Source organism: Heptranchias perlo, chromosome 18 (assembly GCF_035084215.1).
Source record: "Heptranchias perlo isolate sHepPer1 chromosome 18, sHepPer1.hap1, whole genome shotgun sequence".
Taxonomy (NCBI): Eukaryota; Metazoa; Chordata; class Chondrichthyes; order Hexanchiformes; family Hexanchidae; genus Heptranchias; species Heptranchias perlo.
The window spans coordinates 42,520,337-42,536,571 of NC_090342.1; the positions used below are offsets into that span (position 1 = coordinate 42,520,337).

General features: G+C 42.8%; 1 protein-coding gene across 2 annotated transcripts in view; it reads right to left on the bottom strand.

The window, feature by feature from the left end:
• The window catches only part of aass (aminoadipate-semialdehyde synthase), an 82,602-nt gene that overhangs the window by 28,849 nt on the left and 37,518 nt on the right, over positions 1-16,235 (bottom strand). For both annotated transcript variants that reach the window (XM_067999800.1, XM_067999799.1), the window contains 6 exons: positions 15,667-15,789; positions 10,830-10,941; positions 5,612-5,674; positions 5,375-5,442; positions 2,262-2,383; positions 227-356 (listed from right to left, as the gene is read on the bottom strand). In XM_067999800.1, coding sequence (XP_067855901.1) covers positions 227-356; positions 2,262-2,383; positions 5,375-5,442; positions 5,612-5,674; positions 10,830-10,941; positions 15,667-15,789 — 618 coding nt within the window. The remainder of the gene's footprint in view (positions 1-226; positions 357-2,261; positions 2,384-5,374; positions 5,443-5,611; positions 5,675-10,829; positions 10,942-15,666; positions 15,790-16,235) is intronic.

Sequence of the window (16,235 nt, forward strand, 5' to 3'; positions counted from 1 at the left end):
ATAACCAACTTCCTACTGCCCCATGGCGCAGTTCAGCAAATACGCTGCAGCAAAGAGTCTACTTAAACAGCTTCCCAGATAAGATAAAATTCCACCCTCGAGAGAAAGAGGTCGATTCCATTCATTTACTCAGCAAGGTGATGTCAAGACTGGAGTGAGTTAATACACTTCCATCGGCAAGACTGTAAAAAAAAACTTTGTACGAGCGGACAGGACATAAACGAACCTGATCACAAGGTCATGTGATTTCACCAGTGAGGAGAGTATGTCTCTATCCTTTTGCATGTCCAGTATAACTGGAGTGGTGTTGCTGTACTTTTCAGTCAGCCTTTGCAACTGATCTTCTAGTGCTGATGCTGCAGAATAAAATAAAAAGTGGACATCAGTTTAATCTTCAGTTAACTAGTTCATTTAAAAGCAATTACATTGGCCGATAAGATAAAAACTCAAAAAATGCAACGTGGTGCTCATTGAGACCACGAGAATTCTCATAAAAGTATTTTTAAATTACTGGTCTTCCAACTAAAATTATACAGTATAAAGGAGAACTTTAAAACTTGCAACTATCGTACATGTTAAACCTCCCCATGTATCTCATTTTGTTCACAGAGTTGAAGCTGGATGGCCTGTCCTTGTTCCCTTGTGTGTGTGTGTGTGGGTCAGCTGTGAGTCAGTGGTAGCACTCTCACCTCTGAGTCAGAAGGTTGTGGGTTCAAGGCCCACTACAGAGACTTGAGCTCAAAATCTAGGCTGACGCTCCTGTGCAGTACTGAGGGAGTGCTGCACTGTAGGAGGTGCCGTTTTTCGGATTAGACGTTAAACCGAGGCCCCGTCTGCCCTCTCAGGTAGATGTAAATGATCTCATGGCACTATTTTGAAAAGCAGAGGAGTTCTCCCCGTGTCCTGGCCAATATTTATCCCTCAACCAACATCGCAAAAAAAGATCATCTGGTCATTATCACATTGCTGTTTGTGGGATCTTGCAGTGTGCAAATTGGTTGCCGACATTGTACCAGTGACTACACTTCAAAAGTACTTTATATTGGCTGCAATGGGATGTCCTTAGTTCGTGAAAGGCGCTATATAAATGCAATTCTTTCTTTCTTGTTGTTGGGTTCAGGTTGGAAGGGGAGAGAAGCATCTACAAGTATCCATCATCAATTTAAACTCTTACGGTAATAGCACAGATGGAAGGTCCCAGAATGAAATCCCAACCTCCTCTTTAGTGATAGATTTTCTTGCTCATATTTAGGAGTAAAACCAAACCAAAACCAGCCCCACATGGAACGCCCTTTTCTGAAGTCGCAGTTCTCCTGATTTTCAAGCGGTTTCAATGTGACCGTACCTGGTTTAAATGAAGCATTTAGCAGCTCAAACAGCCTGGAATCTTCTCACTGAGATAGTATTCCGGAGATCCAGGGCTGCCTTGTTTTTCCCTGGATTGTGTTTTGTAGATTGATAGAAGCAATTTTCTTCTGCACTTCTTCATTTAAAATCAAAAAATACAGGCAATTCACAGAATATAGTTAGCATGCAAAAGAGAAAATTTAGATTAATATATCGGGTGGAATCCTTCAACAGAGCTGCTAAGTGGAGTTCTGATGAAGAATCACACCCAAAACGATAATCTGTCTTTTCTCTTTCAAGTGATGACTGACTTGCTGTATATTGTGGGGGAGTCTAAAACCAGGGATCATAAATATAAGATAGTCACTAATAAATCCAATAAGGAATTCAGGAGAAATTTCTTTACCCAGAGAGTGGTTAGAATGTGGAACTTGCTACCACATGGAATAATTGAGGCAAATAGGAGAGATGCATTTAAGGGGAAGCTAGATAAGTACATGAAGGAGAAAGGAATAGAAGGATATGCTGATCGGGTTAGATGAAGTAGGGAGGGAGGAGGCTGATGGGGAGGATAAACACCAACAAAGACCAATTGGGCCAAATGGCTTGTGTCTGTGCTGTACATTCGATGTAATTTTATTTGCAGAATTTTCAACTACTGTTTCAGTTTTCCTTTTATCTCCAGCATTCATTTCAAGCATGAATGCTTCCTCTGCTCAGCTCTGTTTGAACACGTTTATAATCTCACTAGAAACACCAACCAAAAGAAATCTTCTTGAACCAATTTACAGTGTGGCATGTAGCCACCAGAGCAATGTGACGAGTTAAACAAAACCTGACAAAAGCAACCTTGACCAAGAGTAGGGGCGTGTTTTAATATTCACCATTTGTTTAAGGTAGAAATGGTTACTTACCGACAGTCACCTCGATGTCGATGTCCCTGGTGAAATAGTCCAAGACAGGCCCAGAAACATAGCCAGATCCAAGCAGCAACACTCGTCCTTTTGCTTTCATGTTCCGAATTTGAGCAGACTCCCTAAAAAACACCGTTAAACATTTTAGAACAGCAGTCTGCTGAACAACACAATTCCCACAAAAAAATACTGTACACAACTGTGTCACTTTAATGAACTTTGAAATTGCATTCATTCAAATTTTGATTCAAAAGTTAATTGAAACAATGCAGCAATTGATATAATTAGATAGGCATATTGCAGTGTATCTTTCACTATTAAAGCTTAGTTACCAAAGCTACTGTTAAGCAACTGATTATCCTATTGGTGAACCATCCACTATTTTAGTTGGTGTATAAGGAATTTACACTAAGACAGTATTACGCATTCAAATAACGATAGAGTAAAAAGATCAAACTACCAACAAAAAACCTCCTTCTGGAAAAAGCAAGTCTCCTGCAGTTCACACAAGACCATGCAAGATGTTAAAGATGGAATCAAGAGATAAACCATCATCGCCGTGCAAGGAATCACAAATATGGTTAGCGTGGACAGTTAGCAATTACATTACCACTACCCCAGCAAGCATTGTGCCTTGTGTCGGTTAGTTGAACGGTAACATTTGGTTAGGGCTGCTCAGAGTTTCCTGAGTTTTCTATATTTATGTGAGTGGAGTTAATCTATGATTTTTTTCCACTACTGCAGTTGAAGTGTGTCAATTAATGGAGGGAAAATCCTGGAAAACACATACCTGAATTTCAGATATGCACATCCAACAGGTGAAATTTGTAACATTACCTCCTAAATGCCTACTTTATTTCTAAACACGTACTTTAAAACTGGCTTTACAAAATCCGACGGGCTGCTAACAAGGTTATCGTATAATGTGTTTTTAAAAGTGGTACTAATGAGGGTAAACAAACACAGAAATGCTGGAAATGCACAATAAGCAGAGAGGCCAATGTTTTCAGTGTGACCCTTCAACAGAGTTCTAAGGAAGGGTTACTCCTATAACATGAACCTACCTTGCTCTCTTTCAGATACTGCTGTACATTCCCAGCACTTTTTATTCTTATTTCACTTTTCCAGTATTATATTTTCAGTCATTTCCTTCCTGTGTTCAGACAATACAGGTGAACATCACACTAAACTGAAGAATTTGACTGATGTCGATGGGGTGGATGCGGACATGAGGAATCTCCCTCACATTCCACTGATAACAAGCTGACATCCCAGAGCTCCCAACCCGCATACCTGAGGAGTTTAATCAGGCCCTGGCAGTGTCACAGAGCAGGGCCTTCTGTGGGCGAAGAATGCTCCCTTTGGGAGAAGTGGGGAGAAAGCACATTTTACCCCATTTCTTCACTTAAAGGAGAACTGATGTCTACGAGAATCTACGAGGAGTACTTTCTGGGCAAAGTACTCTCCACCCTCCACACACCCCCACCCCACGCGCCCCATTTGTGCTTTAAACAAACTTTTATTAAAATATATATGGGGGGGATTTTCAACTTGCACCCAAAGCAGCCACGGTGGGCGAACCATTGTCAGGTTTGTGTCTCATTTCCATCTGACGGGCAAGCTGCCAGCAGTGAAGGAGAAAATGGTCTCAAACTTCACGCAAAATGCCAAACTGACCACGATCACTGCACATTGTGTGTCATTGTGGACTAGAAACCACTTCACAGTGACACAAACTGCAGTAGAGCTGTTCTATTAGTGAACCTTCTCCGAATTGGCCGTGTGAGCCAAACTGCCTACAGCTGTCCAGGGCAGTGAATAGCTATATTGTTCTCTCAGTCTTTGTGAAGAATTGCTGGGGGTGAAATTCTTGGGCAGGGAGGCAAAACTGGCAGTATTGCATCTGCCACTAGGTATACGCCCCACTCGATATTTAGTTCCACTGAAGTCAATGGAACCGAATGTCAGATGGGACATATAATGGGCAGCAGGTGTGGTAGAGCTCAGTTTGCATCCCCACCCAAGTCGAGTTTCACCCCCACACTGTCCATCCGTACCTCACATTTTGAATTAGATTTAGACTGCAGATCCTCAACGTGGAAATGATTGATACTCTACTTTGGTCTGTCAGGTTTTAAATAGGATCAGACTGCACTGTTTGCATTCTTAGAACAGATAAAATACAACGCAAGCATCTTTAGGGGAGGGAAAATTACAAAAAAAAACAGTATTACGGGATGTCTGAAAGGCCATTAACACTGTGTGAGTAAGTTTCACATTTGGAGGATTTTCAAATGATATCTGACCAAATTTGGATTTGCAGTGGAACAAGTAGATTGTCAAACTTACTGTGGAGCAAGTGTTGTACAGAATCAATTGGGAGTTGAATGGGTTAAGATGTTTATACTGAAAATTACAACCTGCATTTACCCAATATTGCTCAAAATCCCATCCTGCTTTCATCCTTTCCTCAATGACAATATAAAACCACTTGTTACAATGGGAACCACAGAACAAAAGTGGCAGAGGAGAGAGAAAGAAGTGAACGCTCTAGAAGAGCAATGCAAGATTCCGCGAAGGTTCATCCTTTTTAATCCAGTGAGTCGCTGAGCTACACAGAACAAGAAGCCCGAGTGCTGAGTTAACTGATCTCAGCCAGGGGCAAAGGCCGAGAAGCTACAAATGGTCTCAGCATTCCCAAATAAAAAGGAGGAAAAAATTGCCCAGGGCTTCCGCTCCTCGTTGCTAACCAGTGGCCCCTGCTAAAAGTGCGTGTGTGTGTGGATAGGATCAGGCTTTGATGTCATGCCTCCGCAGTCAAATAACCCAGTGACACTCGCTGCCTCGGCTCACATGTGAACAATGGCCACCTATAGAACCATACACCACCGGCAAAAGAAAAGCAATGCAATACTTACAAACAGCCCGATTTAAAATAATTCCTTTGCACCGAAACACCACAAAATTTTCCCCGAGTTACCAGGTACCACTCAAGAGGAGCACAGTGCATCACTGCAGCAACTTACATTTACACAGTGCTCATTACGTACAGAGACAGGCATCTAAGAGCACTTACCACATCACAGCAGACAGCTGAGGCCAGAGTAGCTTACCTGTTTGCTCTTAGCTTCTGAATGTATTTGAATTTAGGAGTCAATGAACCATTGGACGCGATTACAGCCTAGAAATAATCAATTTGAAATACAACCATGTATTACACATTATGGGAGTTTATTGTAAATCAATTATTGTAAAAACCCAACTACATAGAAATTACAGCACAGAAGCAGTTGTGGCAGACAGTAAAATACGCTAAAGTTCCCCTAAGGCAAGAATGGAACAGCACTTACATTCCGGACAACAGGAGTGAAACCTTTCTGCTTTTCAAAGGGTTGTGTAGCATCGGAGGCCAACTGGGGGGGAGGGGGGTGGAAAAATCATACACATTACTTTTAGAAATATCAAAAAATATGGATTTTTTTAAAACTCAAAGTCCACAAGGGGGTCGCTTTTTCAGGTAACTTTAATCCAATTGTAAACATTGCCTCAATGTACATTAATCAGCAACAAAAACACAATCCACTTCAGTAAAGGTCAGCTAATACGATACCAAGCGTCCTACACCAAACTTGACATACAAATTACTCTCCTGTTTGCAGACAAAACATCTGGAGAAATTTTGTCTGGCTTAATAAAAAGACATTGAAACTTCCCTCCAGAATGACCGAATGCTAACACGTCTGCAAAGACAGACAGGCAGACCAATAAAATCTTTTATACTTTAGGCAAAAACATAAGAACGATTGCTGCCACCCCATTCGTTACTGCAGTAGGGATCACTACACCGTGAAGCAAAGGATGGACGATTGGTTACTCCCTCAGAAGCAACAGTCCCCACGACACTTTTGAAGAGTTAAATTTAAATAACCTTCACCCAATCACAAATGAGATGAAATTACAGTTACCCCCTTTTTAGCAACCATAAATCAGCTGCTTGACTTGTGCAAATCAACTTGCTTTACGCTACCCTGGTAGCAAATAGCAGGAATACTGGACTGTTAAGCAAATCCATATGCCTGCTCTGTATCAGCGAAGTGTATGATGGTTGCAAGCTCTTGGTGATCATAGAATCATACAGTGGTTACAGCACAGAAGGCCATTCAGCCCATCGAGCCCGTGCCTGCTCTTTGTAAGAGCAATCCAGCAAGTCCCATTCCCCCGCTCTTTCCCCGTAGCCCTGCAAATTTTTTCCCTTCAAGTATTTATCCAAATCCTTTTTGAAAGCCACGATCGAATCTGCTTCCACCGCTCTTTCAGGCAGCGCATTCCAAATCATAACTACTCGCTGCGTAAAAAAGTTTATCCTTATGTCGCCTTTGGTTCTTTTGCCAATCACCTTAAATCTATGTCCTCTGGTTCTCAACCCTTCCGCCAATGGGAACAGTTTCTCTTTATTGGCTTCATCTAAACCCTTCACGATTTTGGAAACTTCTATCAAATCTCCTCTCAACCTTCTCTGTTCTAAGGAGAATAACCCCAGCTTCTCCAGTCTATCCACATAACTGAAGTCCCTCCTCCTTGGAATCATTCTAGTAAATCTTTTCTGCACCCTCTCTAAGGCCTTCACATCCTTCCTAAAATGCGGTGCCCAGAATTGGACACAATATTCCAGTTGTGGCCGATCCAGTGTTTTATAAAAGTTTAACATAACTTCCTTGTTTTTGTACTCTATGCCTCTATTTATAAAGCCCAGGATCCCGTATGCTTTTTTAACCGCTTTCTCAACCTGTCCTGCCACCTTCAAAGATTTGTGCACATATACCCGCAGCTCACTCTGTTCCTGCACCCACTTTGGAATTGTACCATTTAGTTTATATTGCCTCTCCTCATTCTACCTGCCAAAATGTATCACTTCACACTTCTCTGCGTTAAATTTCATCTGCCATGTGTCCGCCCATTCCACCAGCCTATCTATGTCCTCTTGAAGTCTGTTACTATCCTCCTCACTGTTCACTACACTTCCAACTTTTGTGTCATCTGCAAATTTTGAAATTGTGCCCTGTACACCCACATCCAAGTATATATATCAAGAAAAGCAGTGGTCCTAGTACTGACCCCTGGGGAACACCACTGTATACCTTCCTCCAGTCCGAAAAACAACGCTTCACCACTACTCTCTGTTTCCTGTCACTTAGCCAATTTCGTATCCATGCTGCCACTGCCCCTTTTATTCCATGGGCTTCAATTTTGCTGACAAGCCTATTATGTGTCACTTTATCAAATGCCTTTTGAAAGTCCACATACACAACATCAACCGCATTACCCTCATCAACCCTCTCTGTTACCTCATCAAAAAACTCAATCAAGTTAGTTAAACACAATTTACCTTTAACAAATCCGTGCTGACTTTCCTTTATTAGTCCACACTTGTCCAAGTGACTATTAATTTTGTCGCGGATTATCATTTCTAAAAGCTTCCCCACCACCGAGGTTAAACTGACTGGTCTGTAGTTGCCGGGTTTATCCTTACACCCTTTTTTGAACAAGGGTGTAACATTTGCAATTCTCCAGTCCTCTGGCACCACCCCCCATATCTAAGGAGGATTGGAAGATTATGGCTAGCACCTCTGCAATTTGTTACTCCCCTCAGCAACCTAGGATGCATCCCATCCAGACCGGGTGAATTATCTACTTTAAATACAGCCAGCCTTCCTAGTACCTCCTCTTTATCCATTTTTAGCCCATCCAGTATCTGAACTACCTCTTCTTTTACTGTGACTTTGGGAGCATCTTCTTCCTTGGTAAAGACAGATGCAAAGTACTCATTTAGTACCTCGGCCATGTCCTCTGCCTCCATGCGTAGATCTCCTTTTTGGTCCCTAATTGGTTCCACCCCTCCTCTTACCATCCGATTACTACTTAAATGCCTATAGAAGACTTTTGGATTCCCTTTCATGTTAGCCGCCAGTCTATTCTCATACTCTCTCTTTGCCCCTTTTACTTCCTTTTTCACTTCTCCTCTGTAATTTCTATATTGAGCCTGGTTCTCACTTATATTATCAACCTGACATCTGTCATACGCCCTCTTTTTCTGCTTCATCTTACTCTCTATCTCTTTCGTCATCCAGGGGCCACTGGCTTTGGTTGCCCTACATTTCCCCCTCATGGGAATGCACCTAATCTGTATCCAAACCATCTCCTCTTTAAAGGCCGCCCATGTTCGATTACAGATTTGCCTGCCAATCTTTGATTACAATCCGTTCTCAACCCACTGAAATTGGCCCAACTTCAACTAAGTATTTTCACTCTCGATTGCTCCTTGTCCTTTTCCATTACTAATCTAAACCTTATGTTACTATGATCACTGTTCCCTAAATGTTCCCCCACTGACACTTGCTCCACTTGACCCACCTCGATCCCCAGAACCAGATCCAGCAATGTCTCCCTACTCATTGGGCCGGAAACAAACTGATCAAGAAATTTCTCCTGAACACACTTCAGAAATTCCTTCCACTCTTCGCCCTTTACACTATTACTATCCCAGTCTATATTAGGATGGTTGAAGTCCCCCATTATCACTACTCTATAGTTCTTGCAACTCTCTGTAATTTCCCTGCAAACTTGCTCCTCTATATCCTTCCCACCAATTGGTGGCCTATAGAATACACCCAGTAGTGTAATGGCACCTCTATTGTTTCTTAACCCTAACCAAGTAGATTCTGTCTTTGTCCCCTCAAGGACATCCCCTCTCTCCAGCACTGCAATATTCTTCTTAATCAAGACTGCCATCCCCCCCCTCCTTTTTTCCTTCCCTATCTTTCTTGAACATCTTGTATCCAGGAATATTTACTATCCAATCCTGCCCTTTATTGAGCTAGGTCTCCATTATCACCATTACATCATATTCCCATGTGGCTATTTGCGCCTGCAGCTCACCAACCTTATTTACCACACTTCGTGCATTTACACAAATACACTCTAAACCTATCTTAAAACTTCTCGTACTCTCCTGTAATCTGATCCCGCCTAATACCGTACTGTTTCTTACTCTAGTTCTATCTGTCTTTCCCAATCTTTTGTGCACCTTCTTTCTCCTTGCTAATGCTACGTCCTGGTGCCCATCCCCCTGCCAAATTAGTTTAAACCCTCCCCCGCAGCACTAGTGAACCTTCCCGCGAGGACATTGGTCCCAGCTCTGTTGAGGTGCAACCCGTCCACCATGAACAGGTTCCTCCTGTCCCAGAACTGGTCCCAATGCCCCAAGAATCTGAAGCTCTCCCTCTTGCACCATGTCTCTAGCCACACATTAACCTGCCTTATCTTCCTATTTCTGTACTCACTAGCGCGTGGCACTGGAAGTAATCCAGAGATTAATACCTTTGAGGTCCTGCTTTTTAACTTCCTCCCCAGCCTCTGAAACTCTAGCTGCAGGGCCTCATCCCTTTTCTTTCCTATGTTGTTGGTACCCACATGGACCACGACTTCTGGCTGTTCCCTCTCCTCCTGCAGAATGTTCTGGACCCTCTCCGCGATGTCCTTTACCCTGGCACCAGGGAGGCAACACCCCATGCAGGACTCACATCGACAGTCACAGAAACACCTGTCTGTCACCCTGACTATCGAATCCCCTATGACTACTGCATTTCTACTTCACTGTGCAGCCCCATGGTGCCATACTCAGGACTGCACTCCTTCGAGGTGTCGTCACCCTCACTGGTATGCAATGCTGAGTACTGGTTTGAGAGTACCACATACCCAGAAGACTCCTACATTGCCTGCCTCTTCCTACCCTTTCGGATAGCCACCCACTTGCTATCCTGAATGCTCTGTGGCTGTGGGGTGACCACCTCCTGGAACGTACGATCCAGGAAACCTTCAGCCTTCCTTATGCTCTGCAGTGACTCCAGCTGCCCCTCAAGCTCAGAAACCCTCAGCTTGAGTGATGCAGTGATTGAATGTGTTGCATGTTGAAAGACGATGCATGGTAAGAAAAAAAAGTAGAGACCGGATAAAGATAGCAATGTACTGCCCAAAAAAGTGGGTCACAAAATGGTGGCTAGCAGATACTGTATCATCTATCCAGCTCAAAGACTTTGGTTGGCATCTTTTGGTCCGAATTCTTCCACCAAAACACTAAATTCTTTTGCCTTGAAGCATAATTTCTTGGCAAATTCAGTTTCCGGCAATTCCTTGGAAGAATTGCCACAAATGGAAACTAAGCCACAAAAGGTCAAGTCACTACATTTCAATGAATATGGTGGTAAATTAGTGTTATTTCATCTAGTTTACCTCAAATATTTACAGTCAAAAGTGCCTTCAAAATCCCAAGGAGTATATTGCCGAACCAGCAATGTATTGAGGAGTTGCAGAATATATATCTTATGTAAGACTTCTCCAAACACCTAATAAGCAACATAGCAGTGCTGCTGATCCAAGACCAGGATGGTTAAAACTCCTGCCTGACAACAAAGGGAGGAAGAGGAAGAGGAAGGGGGAGGGGGAAGAACACCAAACAATGCCATTGATTAAATCCTATGCAGATTACATCCTTACCACCATACATCTTACCATCTCCCACAAATATGGACAAAGCTTGTCTCCAAAATATTCTGTAGCCTCTATTGGGAGCTGTGCAGGCAGGTTGTCAATTGAACACATCAAGATCCCATTGCCTTCTAAGCTGTAAATGCAGAGAATTATACAAATTGCATTAAAGCTACATTTGCTGCGGGGGAAAAATCTTGCTTCAAAGAAAAACCTTTTGCATTTCAGGGCCGATTTTCCGAACATGTTCTCGGTATGGAAGTTTACCCCACGGGAGCGTAAATCAGGAAACGATGGGCTTGCTTGCCATCATTTTCCATCCACCAACTTCAAATGCATGGAAAATCCATTTTAGGGGAAGCTAGATAAACACATGAGGGAGAAAGGAATAGAAGGTTATGCTGATTGGAATAGATGAAGGGAGATGGGAGGAGGCTCTTGTGAAGCATAAACAGCAGCATAGACCAGATGGGCCAAGTGGCCTGTTTCTGTGCTGTGCATTCTATGTAATTCTACGCAAATCACAGGGAGAGTGCCTACAGTTTCCTGACACGTGCTGCTGGGATGGAAGCTCATAGGGAGTGGGCCCCTGATTTCCAGGATGCACTCCCGCAGGCAAAGCTCCTGCCAGGAGCGAGCATTCGGATACGCGTGCTCAGCATTACTTCCTGTGCCAGGGATCTGCGTATACCCCAAACCAGGTGTAAAACTCATATTCCGTAGGCAGGCAGACAGAGACACATACAATGTCCCCTTCAGAGCTTTTAGGAAATTCCAAAAATATTCAGGAGTCTAAGCCGTAAACCAATATAAATATTTCTGAGGTAAATCAATTCTGTGCATTCTGCATCAAAAGTTCTCAGAAGGATATGTCATTAGAGAGGCTTCTTTCACAGATTCTATATGCATATACATTTCTGTATTAGTTGCAACTTAATACTTTGCCTTTTGTAAAGAGTTAGAAGGCTCTTTATTCTTCACATCAGAATCAACAGCTCCCTTAAATATCTGGAGTAGATCTTGACTTTGTGCAATAGTGTAAAATGGGTGATAACGATTCGCAGCCCATTCTAAATCTCTCCAGATTTTTACTTCCATTGAAGTCAATACAAATAGAAAATCGGGAGATATAAAACGGGCTGCTGACTCACTATCACCCATTTTACACTATCGCAGTCACGATCTACCCCTCTGTGTTTACATCCAATTCTCTCCCAGTTACCTCATTAATATCTTATTTCAATCTTGCAACATGCTGCTAATCACCAACAGCCATACATCATTGCACTGTTCCGTAAATGTTCTATCTAATGATCTATCTTTCTTAGGTCCAAAGTAGATGGCTTCACACTTTCCCTTATTAAACTTTATCTGCCACAATTTTGCCAATCATCTAATCTATCAATGTCCTTTTGCAACTTTCTGCTCCCATTTACACTATTTACTATGTCACCTAACTTAATGTTATCAGCAAATTTAGATATACAGCTCTCTATTCCTTCATCCAAGTCATTTATAAATATAGTGAAAAGCTGAGGCCCCAGTACAGATCCCTGGGGTACACCACTAGTCACATCCTGCCAATGTGAGCACATACCCGTTATCCCTACTCTCCAACTCCTACCTCTTAACCAATTTCCTATCCAAGCCAATAGGTTTCCTCCAATTCCACGTGCTCTCATTTTTGTTAACAGTCTCTTATGCAGAACCTTGTCGAATGCCTTCTAGAAGTTCATATAAATAACATCCATAGACACTCCCTTATCTACCACGTTGGTTACCTCCTCAAAAAATGCAAGTAGTTTCGTTAGACATGACTTACCCATTATAAATCCATGTCGGCTCTCTCTGATCAGCTCATATTTGTCCAAATGCTCAGTAACTCTGTCCCTAATAACAGGTTCTAGTAACTTCCCCACAACTGGCGTTAGACTGATAGGCCTAAAATTTCCTAGTTTATCTCTCCAACCCTTCTTAAATAATGGAGTGACATTGGCAATTTTCCAATCCAAGGGGACAATTCCTGAATTAAGTTTTGGAAGATCATGACTAACGCATCAACAATTTCCTTACCTGCTTCTTTTAATAGCCTGCGGTGGAAACCATCAGGTCCTGGAGATTTGTCTATCTTTAATCTCATTAGTTTCTCCATCACCATTTTTTAAACTTATTTTGAATCTAGTTAGTTCCTCCCCTTGATTTATTTTTAGTTTTCCTTTTATCTCTGATACTTTATCCACGTCCTCTACTGTGAAGACCGATATAAAGCAGCTATTTAGTAAGGCTGCCATTTCCTGATTTCCAATTACAAAAGCACCTGCATCTGTCATTAAGGGGCCCACATTACTCTTAGCCATCCTCCTTCTCCTAACATATTTGTAAAAAACCTTTAGTATTGTCTTTGATCTCCCTCGCAAGCTTTATCTCATGTTCCCTTTTTGCAGCTCTTACCAATTTCTTTGTATCCCTTTGCTGTTCTTTATATCTCTCCAGTCCGCGGGATCGCTACTGTTCTATGCCTTCGTATAAGCCCTTTCATTTAGCTTTATACTTGCTCTCACTTCCTTTGTTGACCAAGGTTGTTTAATTACACGTGTAGAGCTCTTGCCCTTTAGGGGTATGGACATGTCTTAAATTCTATCAAATACTTTTTTGAACACCTCCCACTGTTCATTCATAATTTTATCATTAATAGTTCTACCCAGTCTATTGTGGTCAATTCCTGTCTCATCCCTCCAAAGTCAACCTTAGCTAAATTTAAAACCTTGGTTCGTGATTCACCCTTCTCCCTCTCTAACCTAATATTGAATTCTATCATATTATGATCACCGTTAGCAAGGCGTTCCCTTACCATTAGATTATTGACTAATTCAGACTCATTACTTATTAGCAAATCTAAGATACCCTATTCTCTTGTTGGTTCAAGAACATATTGTTCCAGAAAACTGTGTGGTGAAGGTTCTCCCACAGTGCTGTTAGGCAGGGAGTTCCAGGATTTTGACCCAGCGACGATGAAGAAACGGCAATATATTTCCAAGTCGGGATGGTGTGTGACTTGGAGGGGAACGTGCAGGTGGTGTCGTTCCCATGTGCCTGCTGCCCTTGTCCTTCTAGGTGGTAGTGGTCGCGGGTTTGGGAGGTGCTGTCGAAGAAGCCTTGGCAAGTTGCTGCAGTGCATCCTGTGGATGGTACACACTGCAGCCACAGTGCGCCAGTGATGAAGGGAGTGAATATTTAGGGTGGTGGATGGGGTGCCAATCAAGCGGGCTGCTTTGTCCTGGATGGTGTTGAGCTTCTTGAGTGTTGTTGGAGCTGCACTCATCCAGGCAAGTGGAGAGTATTCCATCACACTCCTGACTTGTGCCTTGTAGATGGTGGAAAGGCTTTGGGGAGTCAGGAGGTGAGTCACACGCCGCAGAATACCCAGCCTCTGACCTGCTCTTGTAGCCACAGAATGTATGTGGCTGGTCCAGTTAAGTTTCTGGTCAATGATGACTCCCAGGATGTTGATGGTGGGGGATTCAGCGATGGTAATGCCGTTGAATGTCAAGTGGAGGTGGTTAGACTCTCTCTTGTTGGAGATGGTCATTGCCTGGCACTTGTCTGGCGCAAATGTTACTTGCCACTTGTCAGCCCAAGCCTGGATGTTGTCCAGGTCTTGCTGCATGCGGGCTCGGACTGCTTCATCATCTGAGGGGTTGCGAATGGAACTGAACACTGTGCAATCATCAGCGAACATCCCCATTTCTGACCTTATGATGGAGGGAAGGCCATTGAGGAAGCAGCTGAAGATGGTTGGGCCGAGGACACTGCCCTGAGAAACTCCTGCAGCAATGTCCTGAGGCTGAGACGATTGGCCCCCAACAACCACTACCATCTTCCTTTGTGCTAGGTATGACTCCAGCCACTGGAGAGTTTTCCCCCTGATTCCCACTGACTTCAATTTTATTGTATTTATCATCAGTTATTTTGTTGTTATTACCTATATTTGTTTCTGAACCTGAAGCATTTATATTACCATTAACACTATTGATGATCTGGATTTCGCTCTCATCCCTTTTTTAAATCTTTCGGCTATTTTTATTTCTGCCTGAGCCCTCCCCTCCCCTTTATTGGTTTAAAGTCCTTTCTACAGTCCTACTTATCCTTTCAACTAGGACCTTGGTGAACCTCGGGTGAAGCCCATCCCAGCAGTCCAGCTCCTTCCTGTCCCAGTACTGGTGCCAGTGTCCCATGACACAGGAGCATTCCTCCAATTCTGGCCTCGTGCATCCCAGACTTCCTCTGCTCTACCATTGGCGGCCGTGCCTTCAGCTGTCTAGGCCCTAGGCTCTGGAATTCCCTCCATAATCCTCTCCGTCTTTTCACCTCTCTCTTTCCTCCTTTAAGACGTTCCTTAAAACCTAACTCTTTGACCAAGCTTTTAGTCACCCTTCTTTAACGTCTCCTTCTTTGGCTCGGAGTCAATTTTTGGTCTGATTACACTCCTGTGAAGCACCTTGGGACATTTTACTACGTTAAAGGCACTAGATTAATGCAAACTGTTGTTGTTGAATGTTACTTATTGCACCAGACACAAATTATCATTATTGTAAGTTCTCATTCATAAAATGTACAATCTCATTTGTGTACTGGTTCATCAAAACAGGAATGGTCTACTGCTATATGATTCAAAATACCAAAAGTAAAAAGTTTTTTTAAAAAAATAGAATTCCCAAAACCAATTGCCCATACATTTTATCTGCGCCAAATACCAATACAAACATAGCAATAGGTTTAGGACAGTCAATTAAAACAAGTGATTTGATGCTGGGTGAAGCTCCTGCATGTGAGCTGGTGCGCTTAATATAGTGAACCGTACCTGTCATGAATAGCCTGTTCCTCTGCATCATACATACAAAATGGCATGTCAATGGAAGTACATTCAGTCATAAATTCAATGGAGCCACCAGTATCAGCAGAAATGTCACAGATTGCCAAAAACCTAGGAAAGAGTCACAATACAATAGCTCATAATATACAATCCTCATATACAAACTAAGAACAGAGGAAAGGATATGTGCATTTTTGTGGAGTTGCTGCAGAGTTTTATTACATGGCACTCATGGAATACGTCAGTATGTTGAGGCTATTGTACAGTTAAGTGCTCACTGAGAACCACATGCTTTTGGGGGTCGCAGTCCCTCGGGTTAGACTGAGTCAATTGTTTGTCTGATTACACTCCTGTGAAGTGCCTTTGTAGGGAGGGGTCTCAAAGAGTTGGGCTGATGTTTCGGTGGCCCAATCGTATGGAAGAAAATCCTTATAGCCACAGTCCATGTGACTCCACTCACCCCCCCACACCTTCCCAAAGAGTCTGGGAGTATGGGCAGAGCTGTCTGGGTTGTATAGGTCCCCAGGAAAAGGCTCTAGGTTGTCTGGTGCTTTCAG